Source organism: Oratosquilla oratoria, chromosome 12 (assembly GCF_046742065.1).
Source record: "Oratosquilla oratoria isolate Oo_2021 chromosome 12, ASM4674206v1, whole genome shotgun sequence".
NCBI classification, from domain to species: Eukaryota; Metazoa; Arthropoda; class Malacostraca; order Stomatopoda; family Squillidae; genus Oratosquilla; species Oratosquilla oratoria.
Genome location: NC_134788.1, coordinates 44,944,927 through 44,969,672, shown reverse-complemented (window position 1 = coordinate 44,969,672; position 24,746 = coordinate 44,944,927). Strand labels below are relative to the sequence as shown.

The 24,746-nt window shown below is 36.9% G+C and overlaps 1 protein-coding gene across 1 annotated transcript; it reads left to right on the top strand.

Moving 5' to 3' along the window:
* The first annotated feature begins 3,056 nt into the window (after positions 1-3,056).
* LOC143031601 (uncharacterized) lies at positions 3,057-15,281 on the top strand. Its single transcript, XM_076195670.1, has 3 exons — positions 3,057-3,645; positions 10,833-12,463; positions 15,145-15,281. The coding sequence occupies exon 2, from the start codon at positions 10,961-10,963 to the stop codon at positions 12,401-12,403; it is 1,443 nt and encodes a 480-aa protein (XP_076051785.1). The 5' UTR covers positions 3,057-3,645; positions 10,833-10,960; the 3' UTR covers positions 12,404-12,463; positions 15,145-15,281.
* The last annotated feature ends 9,465 nt before the right edge of the window (positions 15,282-24,746 follow it).

Here is a 24,746-nt window from a genome sequence, read left to right as displayed (position 1 = left end):
TCAAATAGTTTTTAAAGATAATTTTGTTGTTCATTAATATAGCTACACCATCGCAAACGAGACTGAGAATCGCTCAAAGGAGGCATCCATCGGAAATTGAAACATAGACAAGCCGAGGATTCGAACCCAGCTAACCCGTAACAAAGTTACATTGTCATAAACCAATATGCTATCAAGAGATAGATATCACTGGGAACCATTCAGTGTGTATGTATATATATATATATATAATATATATATGTTGAGACATTCTGACAGGTTGACGTAAGAGGAGTAGGAAACACAAGAGTCGTAGTCTTGAGTTTATTCCTGACTAGTTTTGCAGGTGTGCTTTTTCAAAGGAATGGGTTTACAAACGGGCTGTGGGCATTTTATACATGGGGTGGATCTCACTATCTCCCCATGTTACCATAGTTGATGACAAGTGTGAACATTACCGTACTTATTCATTGTGGCTAATGTAATAATAATGATAGATAGATAGATAGACTTTATTTGGTAATGAATCAAAGTACATGAAGTGCAAATAATGACAAGAACACATAGTTCGGAATAATAAATGCAAATTGCCGAGGATAACACAAAAAGCATGTACGCTTATTTCCATTGTGGTCCTCATCAGATTGTTATTCTACACTAAGTCACTCTGACAACATACGTAGGGGGTTAAGGGGATCAGAGACAATCATGAGAAATACCAGTCAGAACACATATGACATAAACATTGTTATAGTTTTGCTAATATTACTAAAATGTTTGTACACATAGGAATATTGAGACAAAAAAATTGAGCACCATCACAAAAAGGAACATTGCATTAAGTAAAGGAACAACAAAATAATGTTAAACTGTAACAAAACAGTATGAGTGAGTATTATATCATAGTACCATTAATGATATACTGCAGTATTCTACAGCTGTATCAACATGTATGAGTGAGCACTATATCAGAGTAGTACCATTAATGATATACTGTACTACAATATTCTACATCTGTAACAACATGTAGTTATAGTGAATGCTACACTGCAGCTAGGGTCACCTATTAATTAAATCTAATATTTAACCTGAATCTCAGGACGGAGTGGGCAATTAGTATGAGCACTAGGGAGTAGTACATTATAACCTGAAGCACCAGAGGTAGGGTACAGGGGACCAGTACTCGAATGAGTAAAACAACAAGGAGAACGAGGAAAAAGGTCAGATCATAACTGTTCTCGGACCCTACCTGAGACATATACTGTACCATATTATGACTGGCAAAACAAAGGTGGAAACCAATTTGTAAACATCAATCATTGTTATACTAAACTAAACTTCTGAAGAACAAAAAAAAGGGGGGGAGGTCAGAACAGTTATGAGTGAATGCAGATTTGGATGGTATTACTCATGGAATCAGGTATCCCTCACTAAGCTAGTAGTACACAAAATCAAGGCTGTTCTCTGTCCATAGCTGAGACACATAGTAACCCTTGATTTTTTTCTTGAAGGTAACCTTACTATTTGACTTCTTAATGGACACAGGTAGTGAGTTCCATATTTGATCAAGTTTAACAAGTAAATATGACAACACTAATAGTTCCATAGTTGATAAAGTTTAACAAGTAAATATGATGACAACACTAATAATCACAAAGAAAATATTAATAATAATTGTAACAATAGTAATGATAATGAAAATTTAATATTAATAATAATAATGATGATAATGAAAAATTTCATGTTAAAAATATAATAACTAATGCTGATAATAGTAATAATAACGATAATAAAAATAACTGTTGAAAATAAATAATATTAAAAGAATGATAATCATAATATAAAGAAGAGAGTAAGGATAATGATGAAAATATTAAAGTGGTGAAGGAACAATGTAGAAAGGAGGATATGTGAATTGGTAGCATGTGAAATAAAGTATGGTAGCATGGTATAAGAAGGGACGTGAAAGTAAAAGGAAGAAAGCTGGAAAGGGTAGTCAGAAGTGGGAAAAAAGTATCTACTTAGAGTCAGGGGGGGGAGGTCTGGGAAGTCATTCTTGGAGGGCAAGTGTCGCGGTAGATCTTGTCCATTTTAAGTCACCAGTTCTCTTGTTTGTGTTTTTGTGGTTGGCAATGTAAATTGATTCAAATATTCTCCGTTGTTTCTTGAGTAGTCCTTTAGCTAGAATGGTGGGTCCCTCCCAGTTTGGTAGGTGTCCCTCTGTGTCTATGTGGATATCTAGAGCGTTTGTTTCTCGGTGGTGTCTAATGTCCGCTTTGTGTTCCCTGAGTCTGCTGTTAAGTCCTCTGTATGTCTCTCCATAGTATGCACGTGGGTAGTGAACTCTACTCATTTTCCGTAAGATACACACACCTCTCATGAACATAACCACACCGCACGCACAAACATCTTCACGTACTTTCTCTTCGACTAAAATTAGCTTTCTAATTTCATACTACATCTTCTCATTTCAGTTTACCTACCACTAAAGATTTTCCCGTTTTTCCACCTTTACTACTACTATGCCTCCTACCATTTTCTGAACTTTTAGTGATTCTAATCCCGGCGTCGGCGCCGCCGTCCGAGTTCCCTGTCCATTTCTCCCGAGCCACGACCACCAACCGCCCCTAATCGCTCGCTTAATTGCCCGGTGGCAATAACCCTCTTTTATACACTACTATCTTTACGTTTTCTTACAGACATTCTTCCCCTCCCACAAAATCCAATACGCACAAGCAGGTGGTTTTACCAAGCAGGTCGCAAGTTCACTCCAAGCAGCAGATCACTCCAGGACACGACATCTTCAAGCAGCTCTCCTCTACAAGCAGCTCCTCTCTTCAAGCAGCTCTTCCCTTCGAGCAGCTCCTCTCTACAGCCAGCTCTCCCCATCAAGCAGTTCTCCTCTTGAAGCAATACTCCTCTCCAAGCAACAGTCATCTCCAAGCTTCAAGTTCTCCTCTGCTCTCAAGCTCATCCCTTTACGAGTGTAGAATTAAATAAAAGCCGAGTGCGTAGTATTATCGTGAGTTTCATTTCCCTGGCTTGTCCAAACCATATCACAGCACCCTCCTCAGGACGCATGAAATTTCGAGAATATTTTACATTTTACATGTGTATAAATCAGAAAGCAATAATATCTGAGAAAATTTTATATATATGAGCACGAAGCGAATCTGGCAATACGGCGGTGGAGCGGCTAGGCCGCTTGAGTCAGTCTCAGTGATGATCGCCTAAGTGCATGTGAGGAGTGAGAACAAACAAAATTGTTTTGTGATTTGTGAAGACAACGTCAGCATGACATCAGACAGAAACAACAAAATAATCAAACGGGAATGTACTTTTAGGTCTCCCGTATTCTAGTTTTCAAAATCTGGTCACCCTGATTGCAAATGGCCACTTGTGCGTATTTTTTGTTTACATTCTTGTAGGCGGGCCGACACTTTGTGTACCTCAGTACGAAAATCCAATTTAAGAAATTCACTGCAATGATTATGATTTTTTTTTACTAATTTTTTATATACACTCTACCAGTGCACTTTGTATTAATTGAATACAAACAAGTGCTTCATAGTATGAGCAGTTACAACTTAAATAGGTTTTGAGATTGCCAGGCCGTCTTGGAGATCCAGATGTGGCATAGAAATTATAAGGACAACAGTCGTGCAGGTAATAAGCAAGTGTTAATATGGATACTTGTCAATCGAGTTAATGTATTTACTCTACGACAGAGGCTATTTTTATTATTTGTTCATTACCTAATGATGCCTGGTTTGACGTTTGTTTCGATCGCATACGGGTACTGCCAATTTGGCAAGCAGAATGCAGACATGTCAAAATGCTTATTGATTGTTTACACTGATGATTGTTGCATCATGAATATACAACGACCATAGATGCAAAGCCACAAATTAGGTAATAGGTATCTTATGTTATTATATTCCTAGAATGTTCTTTTTAATGCCAGTCTTGTGGGTTATAGGAGTGTCATAGATTATATGGGACTGGAATACATCAAATACATTTGGCCAAATGTCTCGCAAGAGGATCCATTGGCTAAAAGAATATCAGTAATGTATTTTATATCGGAATGTTCTGGAAATAGATTCGTTCTCCATAACCTAACCAAAAAATAAGTCTTGTGTTGTTTACATGGTCTAAGAGCAAGATTGCCATGGGCACGAGAAGTTTTCATGATGAAATAATTGTAATTCATTTGAAGTGACTGTTTTAACTGAGTAACCATAATTCAAGAAGCTACTCCCTCCATACTCCTTGTTTTAGTAGTTGATGGAACTGATGGGGAGGGTGGGGGGTGAGGATAACCTAACCTAACTAGAGGTAGGGAGAGGCAATGCTCACCTGGCTAGATTATTTTTTCCTCAAAGATGATAGATATAAACTTTTATAGTTTTGTTTTAGGTGTTCTATTTCTGCCAAAATTCACTCGTTCACTCACCAATATTTCTCAACTCCAGTTATCTGTGTTATTGTATCTTCCATTATACATACATACATACATATACCAAAGCTTTTTTTCCCCTTACCAGGGGGGTAGCCAAAAAGGACAAGGCACAAAAACATTCCCACCCATTTCATCCCCGAAAACACTCCACATCCCTCCACCCTCCCTCCCATCGTAGCACCTCCTAGATGACGGGTCAATCCTCCATTATGCTCATATATATATATATATATATATATATATATATATATATATTTATATATATAATATATATATATATATTTATATATATATATATATATATATTTATATATATATATATATTTGACACACAGGAAACCCAGTCGGAGAAAATAAACTTCGAATAAAGAAGATTCCTATATTTCGGCTATCAACTGTAGCCCTCTTCAGGAAAGTGAAGAAGGCTACATCCCAAAAATTAACCAAATGCTTATCTAAACACCTGTCCAAAGCACTAGGATCTATTAGTCATGCTTACCTACAAAATTCTTCAGATCTAATTAACAAGTTAAAAGATTCAGATTACCTTGAAGTAATATCCCCCTGTTTAGGTTTTGATGCTTTCACTTTTAATGATATTGAATACAGACAACATTCTGGCTTAGCCATGGGTAGTCCCCTTTCTGCTGTGTTAGTCAATTTATATATGGAAATACTCAAAACGGAAAATTATATATCACTAATGGGTAGAAATGTCATATGGTTAAGATATGTTGATGACATTATTGTAATTGTACCCAAAGAAACTAATATGAACAACAGAAATAATGTAAAAACCCACATATTTTCTAATTGTATTGTAAGGCATATAGATAAGTATAACCACCTTCCAGAGTGGCACAATACAATTGTAATAAATAGAGGTTTAACAAAAAGATTGAGAAAGGCAATAGAATCGGCTTATATTTACACCAATAATGATATTAACCATAGAGGTTTTATAGGCTTGGCAAAATCCACAAATTTATTAATATTTAAAGAAAATAAATATACAACTATAATGAGTGTGTCTGTATTAAATGTCCGTACTGTACTTCAATGTTAGTTTTGTGATTAGGACCCTGTGGGTTGAAACCTTAAAGCATTAAAATTCTTCCATTATTCCTCTTCTACTTCCACCTTTGCTTTCTCTGATTCTGAAACACACATGCACACACACATATAAATATATATGTGTGTGTGTGTGTGTGTTTATGTTTCATAACCTGAGAAAGCAAACAAGATTCTAGGACTGATTGCCAGATGTTCAAATGTTTATCCCTCATGAACAAGCTATATAAATCGTTAGTTTGTCCACATGTGGAATATGCTGTTTCTGTATGGTCACTGAATCTCATTAAAGACATTCACAGATTGGAAAAAGTACAACAGTGAGCCACAAAACTGATTCGAACCATCAAAAATAAATCATACAAAAATTGACTAAAAGATATACGGTGAATCTGTTTTCCATAAAAAAGTAGACTCAGAGGTGACTTGATATAGGTCTTTAAGATTCTAAAGGGAATTGACAACATCCAAAGTGACAAAATTTTCACAGCGAATGAGAGTCCGACAAGAAGTAATAGTCTGAAAATGTCAGGAAATAGATTTAACTTGGAATTGCGTAGAATCAACTCCAACCATGTAGTTAATGAACAGAACAAACTTCTTGCAAAGGCAGTGCAATATAGTTCAGTTCGAAGCTTTAAGGTTAGTTTAGATAAACACCTAAGCAGGATGCTGTAATGACTCCCATTTATTTTATATTGTTTGTTTTATATTATTTGCTTGATTTTTATTTATTAATAGTTATCTGTCCATTTACTATTATTTACTATTTATCTGCTTATTGTTTAACCATACCAATGCATTTATTTATTTTATCTAATATTATTTATATTGTTATAATTCTTATTTATTTTTCATTAATTTATATATCATTATTACATTTTTCTCTGCAACCGATCTAGTTATGGACCAAAAGGTCTCCTGTCAGCATGCTCCACCTTTGTAAGCCTTATATAAATTTGTAATGTTTATTCATTCACTTTTGTGGTTAATTATTTTCAAATCCCTTTTCACTTTACCTGTGCCAAATTATTTTAAAATTAATTTTCACTTTACCAATGCCTAATTATTTTCAAATTAATTTTCACCTTACCAGTTTATTTATGGGACACAAACATTCACGCAAATTACTTATAACTCATTTGAAGTGGCTGTTTCCACTGAATAACTATAACTCAAAAAACTACTCCAGCCAAGTGCCTTTTTAGTATTTGATGGAAAGTAGAGGTGAATCTAACCTATCCTACGTGTAGTGAAGGGCAAGTTAAGAAAAATTATCTAGAAGTAATTTGCTTCTTCAATGGTGAGAAATATAGTAACAATTTGTAAATCATACCTAACAACACAGTCCGATGAAAGACAGGGTTGAGTAATATATATATATATATGATTCTGGTGGCATTTTTGTGGAATGTTATTTGTATTCCCGCCAGTCCTGAGATTGTTGTTGTTGTTGTTGTCGTTCCCTAGACTATCTGAGCAGTCCCGTCTCCCCAAGGAATGCCACAGCCGAAACTGGGTTTTCCCACAAATCCTTTATAGAGTGTATGTTGTGTTGTTTGTGTATAATGCAGTCTTCCATTATGTGTTGTGTGGTATGGGGTGAAGTGTTACATCCTGGGCAGCTGTTCACAATGAGGTCATCCAGCCTCTTCTGGTAGCTTAGAAGTGCTGGGTGGTGGCCGCACCGCAGTGTGCCCAGGTGCACTCTGTCCTTTCGTGGGAGAGAGGATTCAGAAGAGTGGATATCAGGGGGTCTGGCATGCAGCAGTGTGTTAATGGAGCGGTGAGTGATATGATTATGAATATGTTTCTGGAGGCTGGTATTTGGTGGTTGTGGAGGAAAAGAAGATAGTATCTGTGTGTGATACAGGTCTTTGGGTGTTGTTTTAATGTTTCTTGGTGTGTGTGGGTGTTCTGCTATGTAGTGTAGCAGGTGTGATGTGTTTGTGGTGGCTGCAGCAAGTGTTTGTGTGCCTCTCATGTCGAGGTGGTCCTTGACTTTGAGGACTTTTGTTTCATGGTGTAAATGGTCTGTAGGTGTTGTATTTGTGCAGCCTGTAATTGTTTTTAGGGCTTTGTTTTGTATGATTTGAAGGGTGTTGTGGTGTGTCTCACTGAGATTAGGAGCCCATGCAGGACTCGCATAATTCATCACTGAGCATATGCATTGTTTGTATATTGTTGTATTAGTTTCTTTGTTTTGTCCAAATGTTGTTCCAGTGATTGACTTAAGTGTGTTAAGTCTAGGTGTGCATTTGTTTTTTATGTTTGTGATGTGTTGTTTGAAAGACATGGATGTATCATATGTTACACCAAGAATTTTTGGTGTGTTTGTGTGTGGTATTAGAGTGTTGTTGATGTAGAGATGAGGTATGTATTTGTGTTCTTTTGTCCAGTTGGTGAGAAGTGTTGCTGTAGATTTGGTTGGAGCTATTTTGAGTCTGTTTGTGATGAACCATGTGTTGAGTGTATCAAGGTATGGCTGGATTATTTCTGCAGCTTTGTCTGTGTTACGATGTGATTGTTATGTCGTCTGCGTAGGAAGAGATTTGTATTTCTGAGGTGTCTGGTGTGGGTAAGTCATGCATGTATAGATTAAGGAGCGTGGGGGATAGAACAGAGCCCTGTGGTACTCCATTCTTAATGTTTCTGATGTGCGATGATTGGCCATTATATGACACATAAGCATTCCTACCTGCCAGATAATTGGCCAGCCATCTTTTGGTGTTATTGTGCATGTCTGTGTTATATATTTTATTTGTTAGGTTGTGGCGGGGGATAGCATCAAAAGCTTTACTAATGTCTAATGTTATAAGAAGTGTTCTGTGGTGGGGCCTATCTGAATTGATGCCATCTAAAATTCTTTGTGTGAGGTTTATCAGAAGAGTGTTTGTGGAGTGTAGTGGCCTAAAACCGTGTTGTGAGTCAGCAAGGGGAATATGTGGTGTGACAAGTTTAAGTATTAGGCATTCAATGACTTTAGAGGGGGTGCAGAGAAGTATGATTGGTCCTGGATCCGCAGCGTCTACGTTGTGGGACTACCCCCCAACCCCAAGAGTTGGGGGCCAAACAGCGGCAACCAGCCCTGGCCACCGGCTCTACACAGGTGGCACCGATCCCCAAGAGGAGCTACGTCTGCCTTGGGGAGTACCACAATCCTTTTTCTCAACATGCAATTGAGGTTGTTGTTGTTGTTGTCATTCCCTAGACTGTCCGAGCAGTCCCATCTCCCCAAGGAATGCCACAGCCAAAACTGGGTTTTCCCACAAATCCTTTATAGAGTGTATGTTGTGTTGTTTGCATGCATGATTGTGTATAATGCAGTCTTCCATTATGTGTTGTATGGTATGGGGTGAAGTGTTACATCCTGGGCAGCTGTTCACAATGAGGTCATCCAGCCTCTTCTGGTAGCTTAGAAGTGCTGGGTGGTGCCACCTGCGTAGAGCCGGTGGCCAGGGCTGGTTGCCACCGTTTGGTCCCCAACTCTTGGGGTTGGGGGGTGGTCCCACGACATAGACGCTGCGGCTCCAGGACCTGAGATTGTTGTTCCCTAGACTGTCTGTCCGAGCAGTCCTGTCCTCCGAAGGAATCCCACGGCCAAAACGGGGGTTTCCCCACAAATCCTTTATAGAGTATGTTGTGTTGTATGCATGCATGATAGTATATAATGCAGTCTTTCATGATGTGTTAGATAGTATGGGGTGAAGTGTTACATCCTGGGTATTTGTCCACAATGCAGTCATCCAGTCTCTTCTGGTAGTTTAGAAGGGTTGGTTGGTGGCTGCTGGTGGGAGAGAGTATTCAGAGGGATGAATATTAGGGGGTCTGGCATGCAGCAGTGTGTCTTTTAGTGTGTTACTCGAGCAGTGAGTGGTGTGATCATGATCATCTTTCCGGTGACTGGTATTTGGTGGTTTTGGAGGAAGAGAAGAGGGTATTTGTGTTTGATATAGATATTTGGGTGTTTTTTTTTCTGGTGTGTGTGTGTGTGCTGCTATGTAGTGTAGCGGGTGTGCTATGTTTGTGGATGCTAGAGCAAGTGTTTGTGTGCCACTCATGTCAAGGTGATCTTTGACTTTGAGGACTTTTGTTTCATAGCGTAGTATGTAGGTGTTGTATATGTGCAGCCTGTAATTGTTTTTAATGCTTTGTTTTGTATGGTCTGAAGGATGTTGAGGTATGTCTCGCTGAGATTAGGTGCCCGTGCTGGACTCGCACAATTCATCACTGAGCCTATGCATTGTTTGTATATTATATTATTAGTGCCTTTTTATCTAAATGTTGTTCCAGAGATTTATTTAAGTATGTTGAGTTTAGGTGTGCATTTATTTATGTTTGTGATGTGTTGTTTAAATGACATGGATGTATATGTTACACCAAGAATTTTTGAGGTGTGTGTGCATGGTATTAGTGTTGTTGATATAGAGATAAGGATTTTTTTTTTTTTTTTTTTTTTTTTGTCCAGTTGGTGAGAAGTGTTGCTGTAGATTTGGCTGGGGCTATTTTGAGTCTGTAATAAACCATGTGTTGAGTGTATCAAGGTATGGCTGTATTATTTCTGTGGCTTTGTGTTACAATGTGTACATATGATTGTTATGTCGTCTGTGTAGGAAGAGATTTGTATTTCTGAGGTGTCTGGTGTGGGTATATCATGCATGTATAGCTTAAAGATTGTGGGGGATAGAGCAGAGCCCTGTGGCACTCCATTCTTAATATTTCTGATGTGCGATGATTGGCCATTATATGACACACAAGCATTTCTGCCTGCCAGATAATTGATAATTGGTCAGCCGTCTTTTAGTGATATTGTGCATGTCTGCACTGCACAGGTGGCACCTATCCACAGGAGGGGCTTCAGTCACTTAGGTGAGTCCTGAGGTTAGTGGAGGAGGTTAACTGGAAAACAAGTAGTTTGCTGTAGAAATACATATAAGATTACCATGAATCTCAAACGGTGATATATGATATCATTGATTGGTATGGCTGTTGTAGTAAACCTCTGTGAATAATTTGACAAATATTTCTTATTGCCAACTATGCTATTGTATCCTACATTATGCACCTCACTCTTTTTCCTATGTCTTCTATCTCTTTACAGTATTTAATCAGCCACTCATTTTCCTTATTATAATCTTGTTAAATTTTACTGTCGCAGTCTTTTTTGTTTCATGTTCTGCACAACCACATAATCTTTAGTATATGCTTAACATTTCTTTATTCTTCCCTTAAGCTCCTCCTTGGTTAATTTTTCACTGTGTGTTACTCCTATTACATGCTCTCAAAAAGTTAGATTTGGAACTTATATATTTTCTTTCAGGTTGAAGGCTAAATATCAATATTTCATTGGACAATGTATTGGTAGATTCCGTATATTCATCATATAATAAAGAGAATCGTGTGTGACGTGTGCAGCATTCAAATCTTACAATTCATAAATATCACACAATGCCTCACACTGGAGAGAAACCTTCCCAAAGTGACCTTTATGATATAGCTTCCTCACATAAGACTGTTCTCAAACAACACGTAGTGACCCACACTGGAGAGAAGCCTTTCCAATGTGACCTGTGCGATGCAACTTTCTCGCAAAAGAGTTCTCTCAAACGACATGTGGTGACCCACACTGGAGAAAAGCCTTTCAAGTGTAACCTGTGCAATGCAGCTCTCTCAACAAAGAGCGCTCTCAAATATCACATGATGACCCACACTGGAGAGAAGCCCTTCAAGTGTGACCTGTGCGATGCAGCTTTCCCAGGAAAGGTTGCTCTCAAAAGTCATGTGATGACCCATACTGGAGAGAAGCCTTTCAAATGTGACCTTTGTGATAAAGCTTTCTCACATAAGAGTGTTCTCAAACAACACGTAATGACCCACTCTGGAGAGAAGCCTTTCAAATGTGACTTGTGTAGTGCAACTTTCTCACAAAAGAGTTCTCTCAAACGGCATGTGTTGACCCATACTGGAGAAAAGCCTTTCAAATGTGACCTGTGCGATGCAGCTCTCTCAACAAAGAGCACACTCAAGTATCACATGATGACCCACACTGGAGAGAAGCCCTTCAAGTGTGAACTGTGCAACGCAGCTTTCTCAGGAAATGTTGCTCTAAAATGTCACATGATGACCCACACTGGAGAGAAGCCTTTCAAGTGTGACCTTTGTGATGCAGCTTTCTCACATACGAGTAATCTCAAACGACATGTAGTTACCCACTCTGGAGAGAAGCCTTTCCAATGTGACCTGTGCGATGCAACTTTCTCACAAAAGAGTTCTCTCAGACGGCATGTGGTGACCCATACTGGAGAAAAGCCTTTCAAGTGTGACCTGTGCGATGCGGCTCTCTCAACAAAGAGCGCCCTCAAATATCACATGATGACCCACACTAGGGAGAAGCCTTTCAAGTGTGACCTGTGCAATGCAGCTTTCTCAGGAAAGCGTGCTCTCAGATATCATGTGATGACACACACTGGAGAGAAGCTTTTCAAATGTGACATGTGTGATGCAGCTTTCTTACTAAAGAGTGCTCTCAAATATCACGTGATGACCCACTCTGGAGAGAAGCCTTTCAAATGTGACCTGTGCGGTGCAGCTTTTTCAGGAAAGGTTGCTCTCAAGTATCATGTGATGACCCACACCAGAAAGAAGCCTTTCAAGTGTGATGTGTGCAATGCAGGCTTCTCAGGAAGGAGTGCTCTCAAATATCACATGATGACCCACACTGGAGAGAAACCTTTCAAGTGTGACATGTGCGATGGAACTTTCTCACAAAAGATTGCTCTCAAATATCATGTAATGACCCACACTGGAGAGAAACCTTTCAAGTGTGACCTGTGTGATGCAGCTTTCTCAAGAAAAAATTCTCTCAAACGACACGTGGTGACCCACACTTGAGAGAAACTCTTCAAGTATGACCGTTGTGATGCAACTTAAAAGAGAGAGGGAGATAGAAAGGTAATCTTGAATGTCACGCCGTGACCCATACTACTTTTCCAGCCTTTTCATGAAGGAATTATTTGAAATGACATGTAGTCAATCTTCCTCACAAAAGGTTGATCTCATGTATTGTTTGATTATCCACACTTGTGAGAGGTCTCTTGACATTGTAAGTTGAATTTGCCTCTGAAAAAATCTTTAAGCAATGGCTCTCTGCCACTAAAGTAAAGACTTATGATCAACCCGTTAACTTGATGGCCCTCGAGGAATTTGAACGCAGAATTCCATTCCAGATCATGCTTCATTTAAATGGGAAAGATGTGCCTGATTTAACTGAAGCAGCCTTACTTGCCAATCAATTTGCGGTACTTGACAGGTTGAACTTACAGCGGAGAACTAATATTGTAAAGCCATCCGTAGGTTCCTTTGTCATTCCAGATGATAAGCAGGCAGGAAAGACCTCTATCCCTACCCCCCTCTACTCTTCCTGTAACTACTGTAAGAAACCTGGCCATCACATCACTCGATGCCAAGAGCCAGGTTGCAGAATTGCAAAGTGCCCGAGTGGGTTGAAAGGACCCTCCCAGTATACTGGACCAAAATCTTATGGTCCTCATAAACCAGTGACCCATGTAGTAAAAGATACCTTTCCCCCCTGTGAAGATGCCTTTAAAGATTTCAAGTCCCATGGTGAAATTTTCTTGGATGAAAAAGCCCCCTTTTTCCTTATTACAGCTTTACAAGACACAGGAGCAGCTCAGTCCATAGTCAGCAAACAGGCTTTGCCTGATATAAATAAGAGAATGACAGGAAGGAAGGTAACTGTCAGTGATCTATCCTCTACCCAGTCCATTGAACTAGCACGAGTCTTTTTAAAATGTCAGTTGTTCCAGAGAGAAGTAGAAGTTGGCGTCTGGAGAAACTCTATGCCTATCCCCGGGGTTGATCTCATCCTAGGAAATGATCTAGCTGGTTCTATGGTTGTTCCTCCTCCAGATATTACAAAGCTCCCTAGTGACAAGATCCCTACTGCTGTGGAAGATCACCTTCACCCTAACATTTATTCCCCTGTGTGCTGTCACCAGATCTCAAACTCCCCTCTCTGATAGTAATGTATCCTATAAGTTTTATCTCCCCAACTAAATAATTTCCCAAGAGAGCTTAATCAAAGTTCAACACGATCCCACCTTAAAGAATTTCCATAGACTAGCAGTCGATTCCAGGGAAAAGGTCGACCATTTCCCAGGTTACTATTACCAGGATGGTATCTTGAGATGTAGCAAACCTTCCAACTGCTCTGACAGTGATTCTTGGGCAGAGGTCCACCAGATAGTTATCCCTTTATCCATCAGAAATCAAGTAATTGAAATAGCCCATGATGGGGCTGGAGGACATGGGAGTCAGTAAAACTTACAAGAAAATTCAAAATCATTTCCTCTGACCTAGTTTGAAAAAGACAATCTCAGAATATGTGAGGTCTTACCACATTTGCCAAATTGTGGGCAAGCCGAACCAGAAAATTCCCCAGGCTCCCTTAAACCCCATTCCATTTCCAGATGAGCCCTTTGATAAAATTATTATAGACTGTGTTGGACCCCTGCCTAAGACCAAAATGGAAAATCAATTTATTCTTACTCTCATATGCCCGGTAACGAGGTATCCTGAAGCTTTTCCTCTTAAGAAAATAAATGCCAAAGTTATAGCTGACACCTCGTTTTTTTTTTCGTTTTTTCTTTTTTTTATATATACTCAAGTAGGATTGCCAAAAGAAATTCAATCCAATCGAGGAACTGACTTCACGAGCGACCTCTTTGCCAGTATCCTAAAGGAGCTAAGTATTTCCTAAATCCTGTCCTCTGCTTATCATCCGGAATCACAAGGGGCATTAGAATGTTTTCATCAATCTCTCAAGTCAATGCTCAAAACATATTGCAATCAATCCTCTTCTGATTAGGATGAGTGGTTACCACTAATGCTGTTCACTGTCAGAGAGACGGTTCAACAGTCATTGGGATACTCTCCCTTTGAACTGCTCTATGGGCGCCAGATAAGAAAGCCCCTCAAGGTTCTGAAAGAACAGTGGTGCCAGGAAAATCCTCAATATCCTAACCAGACAGTGAATTGATTCTTGGATAAATGAAAAAGTCAACTGCACAATGGAAGGAGCATTGACTTAGAAAATCTAAAAACCTCTCAACAAAAAATGAAGGCTCATTTTGACAAAAATGTTAAAGTTAGGAAATTCAATCCAGGTGATGAAGTACTTCTTCTCTTACCAGTCCCAAGGATCCCTCTTTCTCTCAAATTCCAGGGCCCTTATGTAGTTTCTCATCAGCTGGATAAGCAAAATTACGTAGTCCTCACTCTTGACCGTCGTAAAGATTCTAGACTCGTACACATCAATCTAATGAAAGAGTACGTCCGTAGAAAGCCTACTGATGCACTAGAGAGACCAGTATCATGTCTTTTAGAATCCCCCCTTACCCCTAACTTACGAGAAGTCGATACGACTGCTCTCAAGTCCAACTCTGCCCTCCTTCCAGACCCTATTCAGTGCCTTGGGTACCTAGATGAAACGAAACGGGAAAGCATAATTCAGTTATTCGAGAAACACCCCTCCGTCTTCTCGGATAAATCTGGATTGTGCACCACCATTACTCATAACAGAATTGCATCCTAATACTCTTCCTATCCGCCAGACCCCTTATCGCCTCAAGCCCCACAAGGCAGAGAAGATGCAGAAAGAAGTGACCTACCTGATGGAGAACGGACTAGCTGAACCTAGTTGCTCCCCCTGGGCATCTCCGGCGCTTCTAGTCCCGAAAAAGATGATGACGAGTGGAGGCTCTGTGTCGAGTATCGGAAGCTAAACGCGGTGACAGTCAAGGACTGCTACCCGTTACCCCGCATCGACGCCCTCGTGGATCAAGTGGGAAGAGCTTTTATCTCTAAGGTGGACTAGAGGTTACCACCAAATCAGATTAACCCCCAGAGCCCAAAACTTATCCTTTATCACCCCTTTCGGCCTCTTTAATTTCCTTGTTCTACCTTTCGGGCCTCCCTGATACTTACGTTTACCGTGATGACCTTATCATCCTAGCAGATTCCTGGGAACACCTCCGTAAGTTGTACGCCTTCCTTGAGCGACTCGCCACCACTGGCAGCGCGACGATATCATACCTGGGGCACGAGGTGGGAAACGGACAGTACCGACCAAAGCAAGCGAACGAAGAGGCCATCCTGAACTTCCCAGTAACATCTAACCGGAAGTATCTCCAACGGTTCTTAGGGATGGCGTATTCTACCGCCGTTTCTGCCGCAACTTTTCCTCCATCGCGGCCCCTCTCACCGCCCTCACCAGTCCCCAGGAGAAATTCGTCTGGTCTCCAGCCTGCCAACTCTCCTTCGAGATCCTTCGGCAGTTCCCGACTACTCCCAACCCTTCGTCCTTCACGTAGACGCATCGGGAGAAGGGATAGGGGTCTTACAGCAAGATGCTGTAATGATTATAATTTATTTTATATATATTTTTTGTTTTGTTATAATTTATCTGATTTTCATTCATTATTAGTTATATGTCAATTTATTATTATTTACTGTTTACCTGTTTGTTTATCATTTAACTATACCTATGCATTTATGTATTTTATTTGTTATTTACATTATAGTTTTTATTTATTTATTATGATTTTTTTTCGCATCCGACCTAGATATGGACTAAAAGGTCTCCTGTCGGCATGCTCCGCCTTTGTAATCCTTTGTAATCCTTTGTCTTGCTGCAGACAGACGACGACACCCGGGTCTTGCACCCTAAATGTTCACAAGTATTAGTGTACACCATTGTCTTGGACTGTTTTGTTTATAGTATTTGTATTATGTGTGTTCTATGTTATTTCCCAATGTACTGTGAGTGTATGTTCGCAAATGTAAAACAGTAACGCTTTATTTTATTTTCTTATTGTAAATATAGTTTATTTAAGTTTCGTGCAGACTTCTATCTTTCCTTAGCCCATCCTTATAATCTTGCTTTCAACCAGTCTCAAATAGAGCTTTTCCTTGGAACGTACCTTAATCTAACTATTTTATCTATACATTCTACTTTATTGTCACGGGCTTGCTCCCGAACTGGAACTCAACTTACCCCTAGACCCGGAATTAGTTCCATACTTTCCATCAACTCAGGCCAAACCAAGCTAGCCCCATGACAATATCCAGTGTTATAGACCTGCTTGGTTGCGTCGTCACATATTCATACCGTCAGTTGTAAAGGTTATTTGGCTGCTTCTCGGCCGTACTTTTATTTGATTGGCCTATTGTGTATTTACATTTTTGCTTGTTTGTAATTAAAGTCTTGAGTATTCCATTAAATGAACGAATGTTCTTATAATTACCAAAAAACCATAGAGAATGTCATTGGCGTCACTTATATGTGCACGCCACTGATACGGTTTTGTTTACCTTCACATTTTCAAAGATGGCTGGAATATACGCCATTATTACTTGTACTTTTAGTGTAAATATAATTGCAACAATATATTCAGCTGTGTTTTTTGAATCCCTGGAGATAAAACACATACATTTTAACGAAGTCTTTGCAAAAGTGATATCGGATGGCATATGATGACTTGTTCATTGTTATTGAAGAATAAATCCAAGATGTTGGTTGAATGAGTTTGTTTTGTTATTATCTGAGCCAAGAAGAATTTGTCCATGGCATCTAGTAGTAGTAGTTTTGATTGTGTTTGTTCTTTAGTACCTCTGAAATATATCACACCACCATGACTTCTAGTGCTTGCATCCACTCTATGGATACTATTATTATTATTGTTATTTTTATATGTTATGATTATTAGTTATTCATGGTTATTTTAATTATTTTATTTTTAAAGGTCTTCTATATTTTCTTATATCTTTGCATCTAGTTAGAGCTGGGCACCAGTCCGTTAATCCGTTAACGAAATAAAAAAAAATAATGTATTAGCTTTTAAGTTAATTTTAAATATCATTAACAAATTTACTTTTGTTATATTGGCAACTTCTGTTAATAGTTCATTAACTTCATACATAAAGTTTCTATTATTTTCAGATTTATAGTACAAATTATGACAAAATAATTGAATAAGTCATTGTAACACTTTACACCAAAATATGTAATATTTTATAGCGAAAAAAGCATGTTTCCATGGCTAAGTCACAATAGATTAATATACGAAAAGAGTATAAAGGTATATTTGTCCGAGCACATAACACGTTTCCTTACTGCTGGCACATGAGCTCACCAACAGTATATACAGTAGGTTTGACGTATGGTAGCTATGCTAATAGGGGGTTAGTGGGAGTTTTTTCCAACTGCATGCTTGTTTTATTGCGGTTTGCGATTGTACACATATACGCTCCTTTTCCTCATCCGAAAACTTCAGAGCAAAAGAAAATACAAATCCTTCATCTTGGAGTCTATCTGTAGTGATTTAATTTTCTGTCCGGCTGTTATCCCACTTTGTTCTTCAATGACAACTATTTTTTTTTTATCAGATTTATGTTGTCATTCGTGACATATAAAAAAATGCAATTTGTCTGATCCAACCGGGTAAGAGCTATAATATCTCAATGTCATCCATTTTTGCATGTTACCAAGCCTTGTAAAAAAAAACAAAAACAAAAAACTACACAGTTTAATACATTTCATGGTTGAACAGATATACTTCAAATAGAATAAAGAAATAAAAAACAGCTAGCTGTCATATCAGTTTATCAATAAAACACTGTTTTTACAAAAATGTGTATACAAACTTAACCTTCTTCATTGTGCACAGATTCACAATGACATTACGTATCACAGGTACAAAAATTCTACAACCACTGAGTATTACTTAGATTAGAAATCATGTACAATGTCTTACGAACTTTCTATGCAAGTTATGTAAACTTTTATCGTTTAAAACTGAAAATGCAACCATTGTAGAATAAGGTGGTTGAAAAGTACAAAGAGCCGCAGTGTATGTGTACAGTACACATCTGAGCCTGAGACTCTGACCCGGAGACTCCAACTATAAGTCTTCTTAAAAGGTCATTCTACCGAAGCCCGCAATGAAGAGTGGCTGACTTTATTTCTTGCTTTACTTAAGTGATGGTATTTGAGGCCACAGAGAATTTCTGAAAAGAATGTGCCACAGAATTTGGATTTATTGCTAAAAGTAGAAAAGGTGACCTACATTCACTTTTCACACTATGCTGTTGTGACGTGGATACTGATGTCACAGGAAAAAAGCAGTTGAACAGCATATTGTAGTAGTACTGGACCTCATTGCTGTAACTAGATGGCTTTCAACTTTGCCAGCTATTAACAGAATACTTAAATGACATATTCGTCAGTCACTCTTAAGTTTATCATTATTGTACTCTCCTTTATGTTGTCTAAAGAAAGGATGTAATTAAGTAGATCTATAAGTGAATTTTTTACCATCAGCTTGTACAAGTTAAATCTAAAGTCAGAAGAGAAAGAACTTTCTATTATCACTGAAGAAACATTTAAGTATGTAGTTAGTAATGGGTAATAGTATGCTACATTTACTTCATCAAAGAAAGGCTTCAAATTACAATCCTTCTTAGCTGAGTTTATTATTTTAATAAATTGAGGTATTGGGAGAAGAGAGGATGTGATTTGACCAGAATAGGCTAGAACTAAATCTTGCACAAAGGATTCCAACTGATACTGCATCTGTTATTTTCAAGTGCATTAGATCAAGTAGTAAGAAAAGAAGTAAGGAGTTGTTCAGATTGTTTTATACTGAATCTCTCTCAATTATCTGTAATCTCAGTGATCAAGTCACCAATGTTTTTTACACTTGTTTGTAAATTATCAATTTTTGCTACTTTCTCATTCACTCTATTCCTTGAAAATTTTAAGTCAGCAAAGAAGGCAAAATTGGATATTTCTAATCCACTAAGAGCTCCTAAAACTACAACATTCACACTTCTCTTTTGTCCACCATTTCTTTTGAAATCTGAATCTATGCGATCGATTTCATTATCTCACTTATCTTATTTCCAAGTTTCCTTTGAACATTTTTATTGGAGATGTTCTCCTCGATTAAATTTAAATTCACTCTCATGGAATCAACATTATCCTTTATTGTTGCTATGATTTTATAGTCTAAAACTATACTAAGGAAATGGTTCACTATCATCAGTTTTCCTTGATGCTGCACCAAGGCTTCAGGTCAAACAGGATTTCAGTTCAAGAAATTCACCATAGACATGAATAAAATTAACCCAATCTTAATCTATAAATATTATTAATATGAATAAATAATACCAATATGAACAGGCTTTGCTGTGGATGTGCTGTCTCATGCGACACTGCTTCTGACTCTGGGCAGTGGACAAGAGGGTGGAGAAGAGTGGAGTGTGATAGGGATGGAGTGGGTGGGAGTAGTTTTTATGCCTTTTTTTTTTTTTTTTTGCAACTTCCTTATAAGGGGGAAAAAGCCTTTGGTATATGTATGTAATTCCCACATTATGTTATATACATACTCTTGACACTCCTCAGAACTAACAGTTTCCCCAATAGTACTTATTCAGTGTGCTTTTTTTTCTCCCTCCAAAAAGAGATGTTGTTTTACAATGATCATGGCCACAATTAACACTGACCGAAACATTCCGAGAATATCCTTAAACACTTGTAGAGAAAATATGAAAATACTCGTATAGAAAATACGATAAATTTTGACATGTTCATTTTAATACTAAACGAAACATTCTGATAACTGTGTTCATATTAACACTGAACGAAACATTGAGAAAATCCTTAAACACGTGGAGAGAATTTTTTTTAATATAGAAAATACGATGAATTTTGACAATTGTGTTCATATTAATACTGAGCGAAACATTCTGAGAAAATCCGTGTGGAGAATTTTTTCATATATAGAAAAGACGATAAATTTGGAAAATTTTCATATAAATATGAGCGAAACATTCTGAGAAAACCCAGAGGAAAACCTTTTGAAATATAGAAAAGACGATGAATTCTGAAAACTGTTCATATTAACACTGAACGAAACATTCTGAGAAAACCCTTAAACACGTGGAGAGAAAAATGCTTTAAAGATATAGAAAAGATGATTTTTGACAATTGTGTTAATATCAACACTGAGCGAAACATTCTGAGAAAACCCTTGTAGAGAAAATATGAAAAATACTCGTAAAGAAAATACGATAAATTTTGACAATTATGTTCATTTTAACACTGAGCGAAACTTTCTGACAATTGGGTTCATATTAACTGAACGAATCATTCTGAGAAAATCCTTGAATACGTGGAGAGAAAAAAAAAAGATTAAAATACAAAAAATACAATAAATTTTGGCAATTCTGTGTATGGTAACACTGAGCGAAACATTCTGAGAAAATCCTCAAACATATGCAGACAATTTTTTTAAATATAGAAAAGTCGATGAATTTTGTCTGGCTTCCAGACAAAATCCCACCCCCTTGGCTCCCAGACAAAATCCCATACTGCACCTCTCAGCCAATGAGAGGCCAGTATTCCGTCTGAGCTAGCCAGGTTGAGCCTTATAAGCCCGCCCATCCAACCAGCGGTCATTATTCGTTGGAAGACCTTCAATATAGCAGAGCATCCTACATAGCAGTCCTCACCCTGAAGACGCCTCACGACGAGGCGAAAAACTATAGTTTCGGTGGAGTCAATAGTTGTTCAATACTATTACTATGCAAAAATATATCAGTTGGCATACACTGTGTATATTCTTTTGAGAGTCATGAATGACTACTTCCAGTCCCTCTCAGTTGCTAATAGGAAAGTATTCTCCAGATTAAAGAATACAGTCTTGAAGATTGTTAAAGCAACTAGTGCAGTTGATTTCAACCAGAATTGCCTTAGAGAAAACCTGTGCCCCAGAAATATATATATATATATATATATATATATGTGTGTGTATATATATATATTACGTTAACACAGTGTGTTATACTGGTCATTCAACAGAAACGATGTTAAAACATGTAGGAACCACAAAAAAGTTCTACTTTGCTGTGCGATCTACAGTGAATGTGCAGTATACCAGCGGAGTAGGAGTAAAGGAATCAACGACGGAGTAGCAATTGCTTTAAGAGGCAGGCTTGAAGCAAAAATAGTACCGGACTTTGAGGATTCAAACCCAACCGTACATATAGAAACAAATAGAGGCCCCTTTAAGTATAAGAAAAAGAAAACTAAAACACATAGGCCCAGATTTCCCAATTTACATTTGACAGATTCCTTGAAGATGTCTCAAACACACGAAAACGGTCGGTCACCATTTATCTAATTTTCCAGTCGACAATAATACTAACAGAAACGAAGAATCATTACTGAAATGCAACATTCTTTTTGCACCACTATTATACATTTTATTTGTTAATATAATGAACGTTTAGCATAGGGGCTGAAGTGTTTACAAATATTTATGCTTCATGTCGCTTCACAAGGATTCTGAAATGTTTACTAAAGTGTCTCCTTATACAATGAACAAAGGTACTTGGTATGTTTATAAGATATCTACTACCATTGTCTTTAGATAAAATTATAAAATTTAAAAAATCATAAACTTATAAGCATATAATTTGTATCAAAATATATTCTATATATATTTTTTCGTAACAGTAATATTCGTCACGAGATACCTAGAGATTGAAAAAAAAGTTCTCAGAATGTTTCGCTCAGTATTAATATGAACACAATTGTCAAAAATATCATTTCTATATCTTTAAAGCATTTTTCTCTGCACGTGTTTAAGATTTTCTCAGAATGTTTCGTTCAGTGTTAATATGAACACTTTTTAGAATTCATCGTCTTTTCTATATTTTAAAAAAGTTTTTCTCTAGGTTTTCTCAGAATGTTTCGCTCAGTGATAATGTGAAAAAATATTAAAGATTCATCGACTTTTCTACATCTAAAAAATTTTCTACATATATTTAAGGATTTTCTCAGAATGTTTCGCTCAGTGTTATTATGAACAGAATTGCCAAGATTTATTGTATTTCTTTTTTACATTTTTCTCCACGTGTTTAAGGATTTTCTCAATGTTTCGTTCAGTTAATATGGACTCAATTTTCAGAATGTTTCGCTCAGTGTTAAATAAACGTAATTATCAAAATTTATTGTATTTTCTATATGTGTATTTTCATATTTTCTCTACAAGTGTTTAAGGGTGTTCTCAGAATGTTTCGCTCAGTGTTAATATGAACACAACTGTCAAAAATCATCTTTTCTATACCTTTAAAGCATTTTTCTCTGCACGTGTTCAAGGGTTTTCTCAGAATGTTTCGTTCAGTGTTAATATGAACACTTTTCAGAATTCATCGTCTTTTCTATATTTCTAAAAGGTTTTTCTCTAGGTTTTCTCAATGTTTTGCTCAGTGTTAATATGAATATTTTCAAAATTCATCCTTCCTATATTAAAAAAAAAATCTCTACACGTGTTTAAGGATTTTCTCAGAATGTTTCGCTCAGTGTTGTTATGAACACAATTGTCAAAATTCATTGTATTTTCTATATTTAAAAAAAAATCTCTCCACGTTTAAGGATTTTCTCATAATGTTTCGTTCAGTGTTAACATAAACACAATTACCGAATGCCTAGTTTAGTATTAAAATGAACATAATTGTCCAAATTTATCGTATTTTCTATACGAGTATTTTTCATATTTTCTATACAAGTGTTTAAGGATATTCTCAGAATGTTTCGGTCAGTGTTAATATGAACACAATAGTCAAAAATCATCTTTTCTATATCTCTAAAGCACTTTTCTCTGCACGTGTTTAAGGGTTTTCTCAGAATGTTTCGTTCAGTGTTAATATGAACACTTTTCAGAATTCATCGTCTTTTCTATTTTTCTAAAAGGTTTTTCTCTAGGCTTTCTCAGAATGTTTCGCTCAGTGTTAATATGAAAATTTTCAAAATTCATCGACTTTTCTATTTCAAAAATTCTCTACACGTGTTTAAGGATTTTCTCAGAATGTTTCGCTCAGTGTTAATATGAACAGAATTGCCCAAATTTATTGTATTTTTATATTTAAGATAATTCTCTCCACGTATTTAAGGATTTTCTCAGAATATTTCGTTCAGCTAATATGAACTCAATTGTCAGAATGTTCCGCTCAGTGTTAAAATGAAGATAATTGTCAAAATCTATCGTATTTTCTATACGAGTATTTTTCTTATTTTCTCTACAAGTGTCTAAGGGTTTTCTCAGAATGTTTCGCTCAGTGTTAATATTAACACAATTGTCAAAAATAATCTTTTCTATATCTTTAAAGCATTTTTCTCCGCACGTGTTTAAGGGTTTTCTCAGAATGTTTCGTTCAGTGTTAATATGAACACTTTTCAAAATATATCGTCAAATATATATTTTTAAAAGGGTTTTCTCAGAATGTTTCGGTCAGTGTCAATATGATAATTGTCAAAATTCATCGTCTTTTCTATATTAAAAATATTCTCTACACATGTTTAAGGATTTACTCAGAGTGTTTCGCTCAGTGTTAATATGAACACAATTGTCAAAATTCATCGTATTTTCTATATTTTTAAAACATTTTTCCACATGTTTAAGAATTTTCTCAGAATGTTTCGTTCAGTGTTAACATGAACACAATTATTAGAATGTTTCTAGTATTAAAATGAATATAATTGTCAAAATTTATCGTATTTTCTATACGAGTATTTTTTATGTTTTCTCTACAAGTGTTTAAGAATATTCTCAGAATGTTTCGCTCAGTGTTAATATGAACACAATTGTCAAAAATCATCTTTTCTATATCTTTAAAGCATTTTTCTCTGCACTTATTTAAGGTTTTCTCAGAATGTTTCGTTCAGTGTTAATATGAACACTTTTCAGAATTCATCGTTTTTTCTATATTTCTAAAAACAAATCTCTATGTTTTTATCAGAATGTTTCGCTCAGTAATAATATGAAAAAATAAAAATTCATCGACTTTTCTATATCTAAAAAAAATTGTCTGCATATGTTTAAGGATTTTCTCAGAATGTTTCGCTCAGTGTTACCATACACAGAATTGCCCAAATTTATTGTATTTTTTGTATTTTAAAACATTTTTCTCTCCACGTATTCAAGGATTTTCTCAGAATGATTCGTTCAGTTAGTATGAACCCAATTATCAGAATGTTTCGCTCAGTGTTAAAATGAACATAATTGTCAAAATTTGTCGTATTTTCTTTACGAGTATTTTTCATACTTTCTCTACAAGGGTTTTCTCAGAATATTTCGCTCAGTGTTAATAT

Excerpts from the sequence above, each read along its gene's own strand:
- LOC143031601 (XM_076195670.1), top strand. The coding sequence starts at position 10,961 with ATGCCTCACACTGGAGAGAAACCTTCCCAAAGTGACCTTTATGATATA.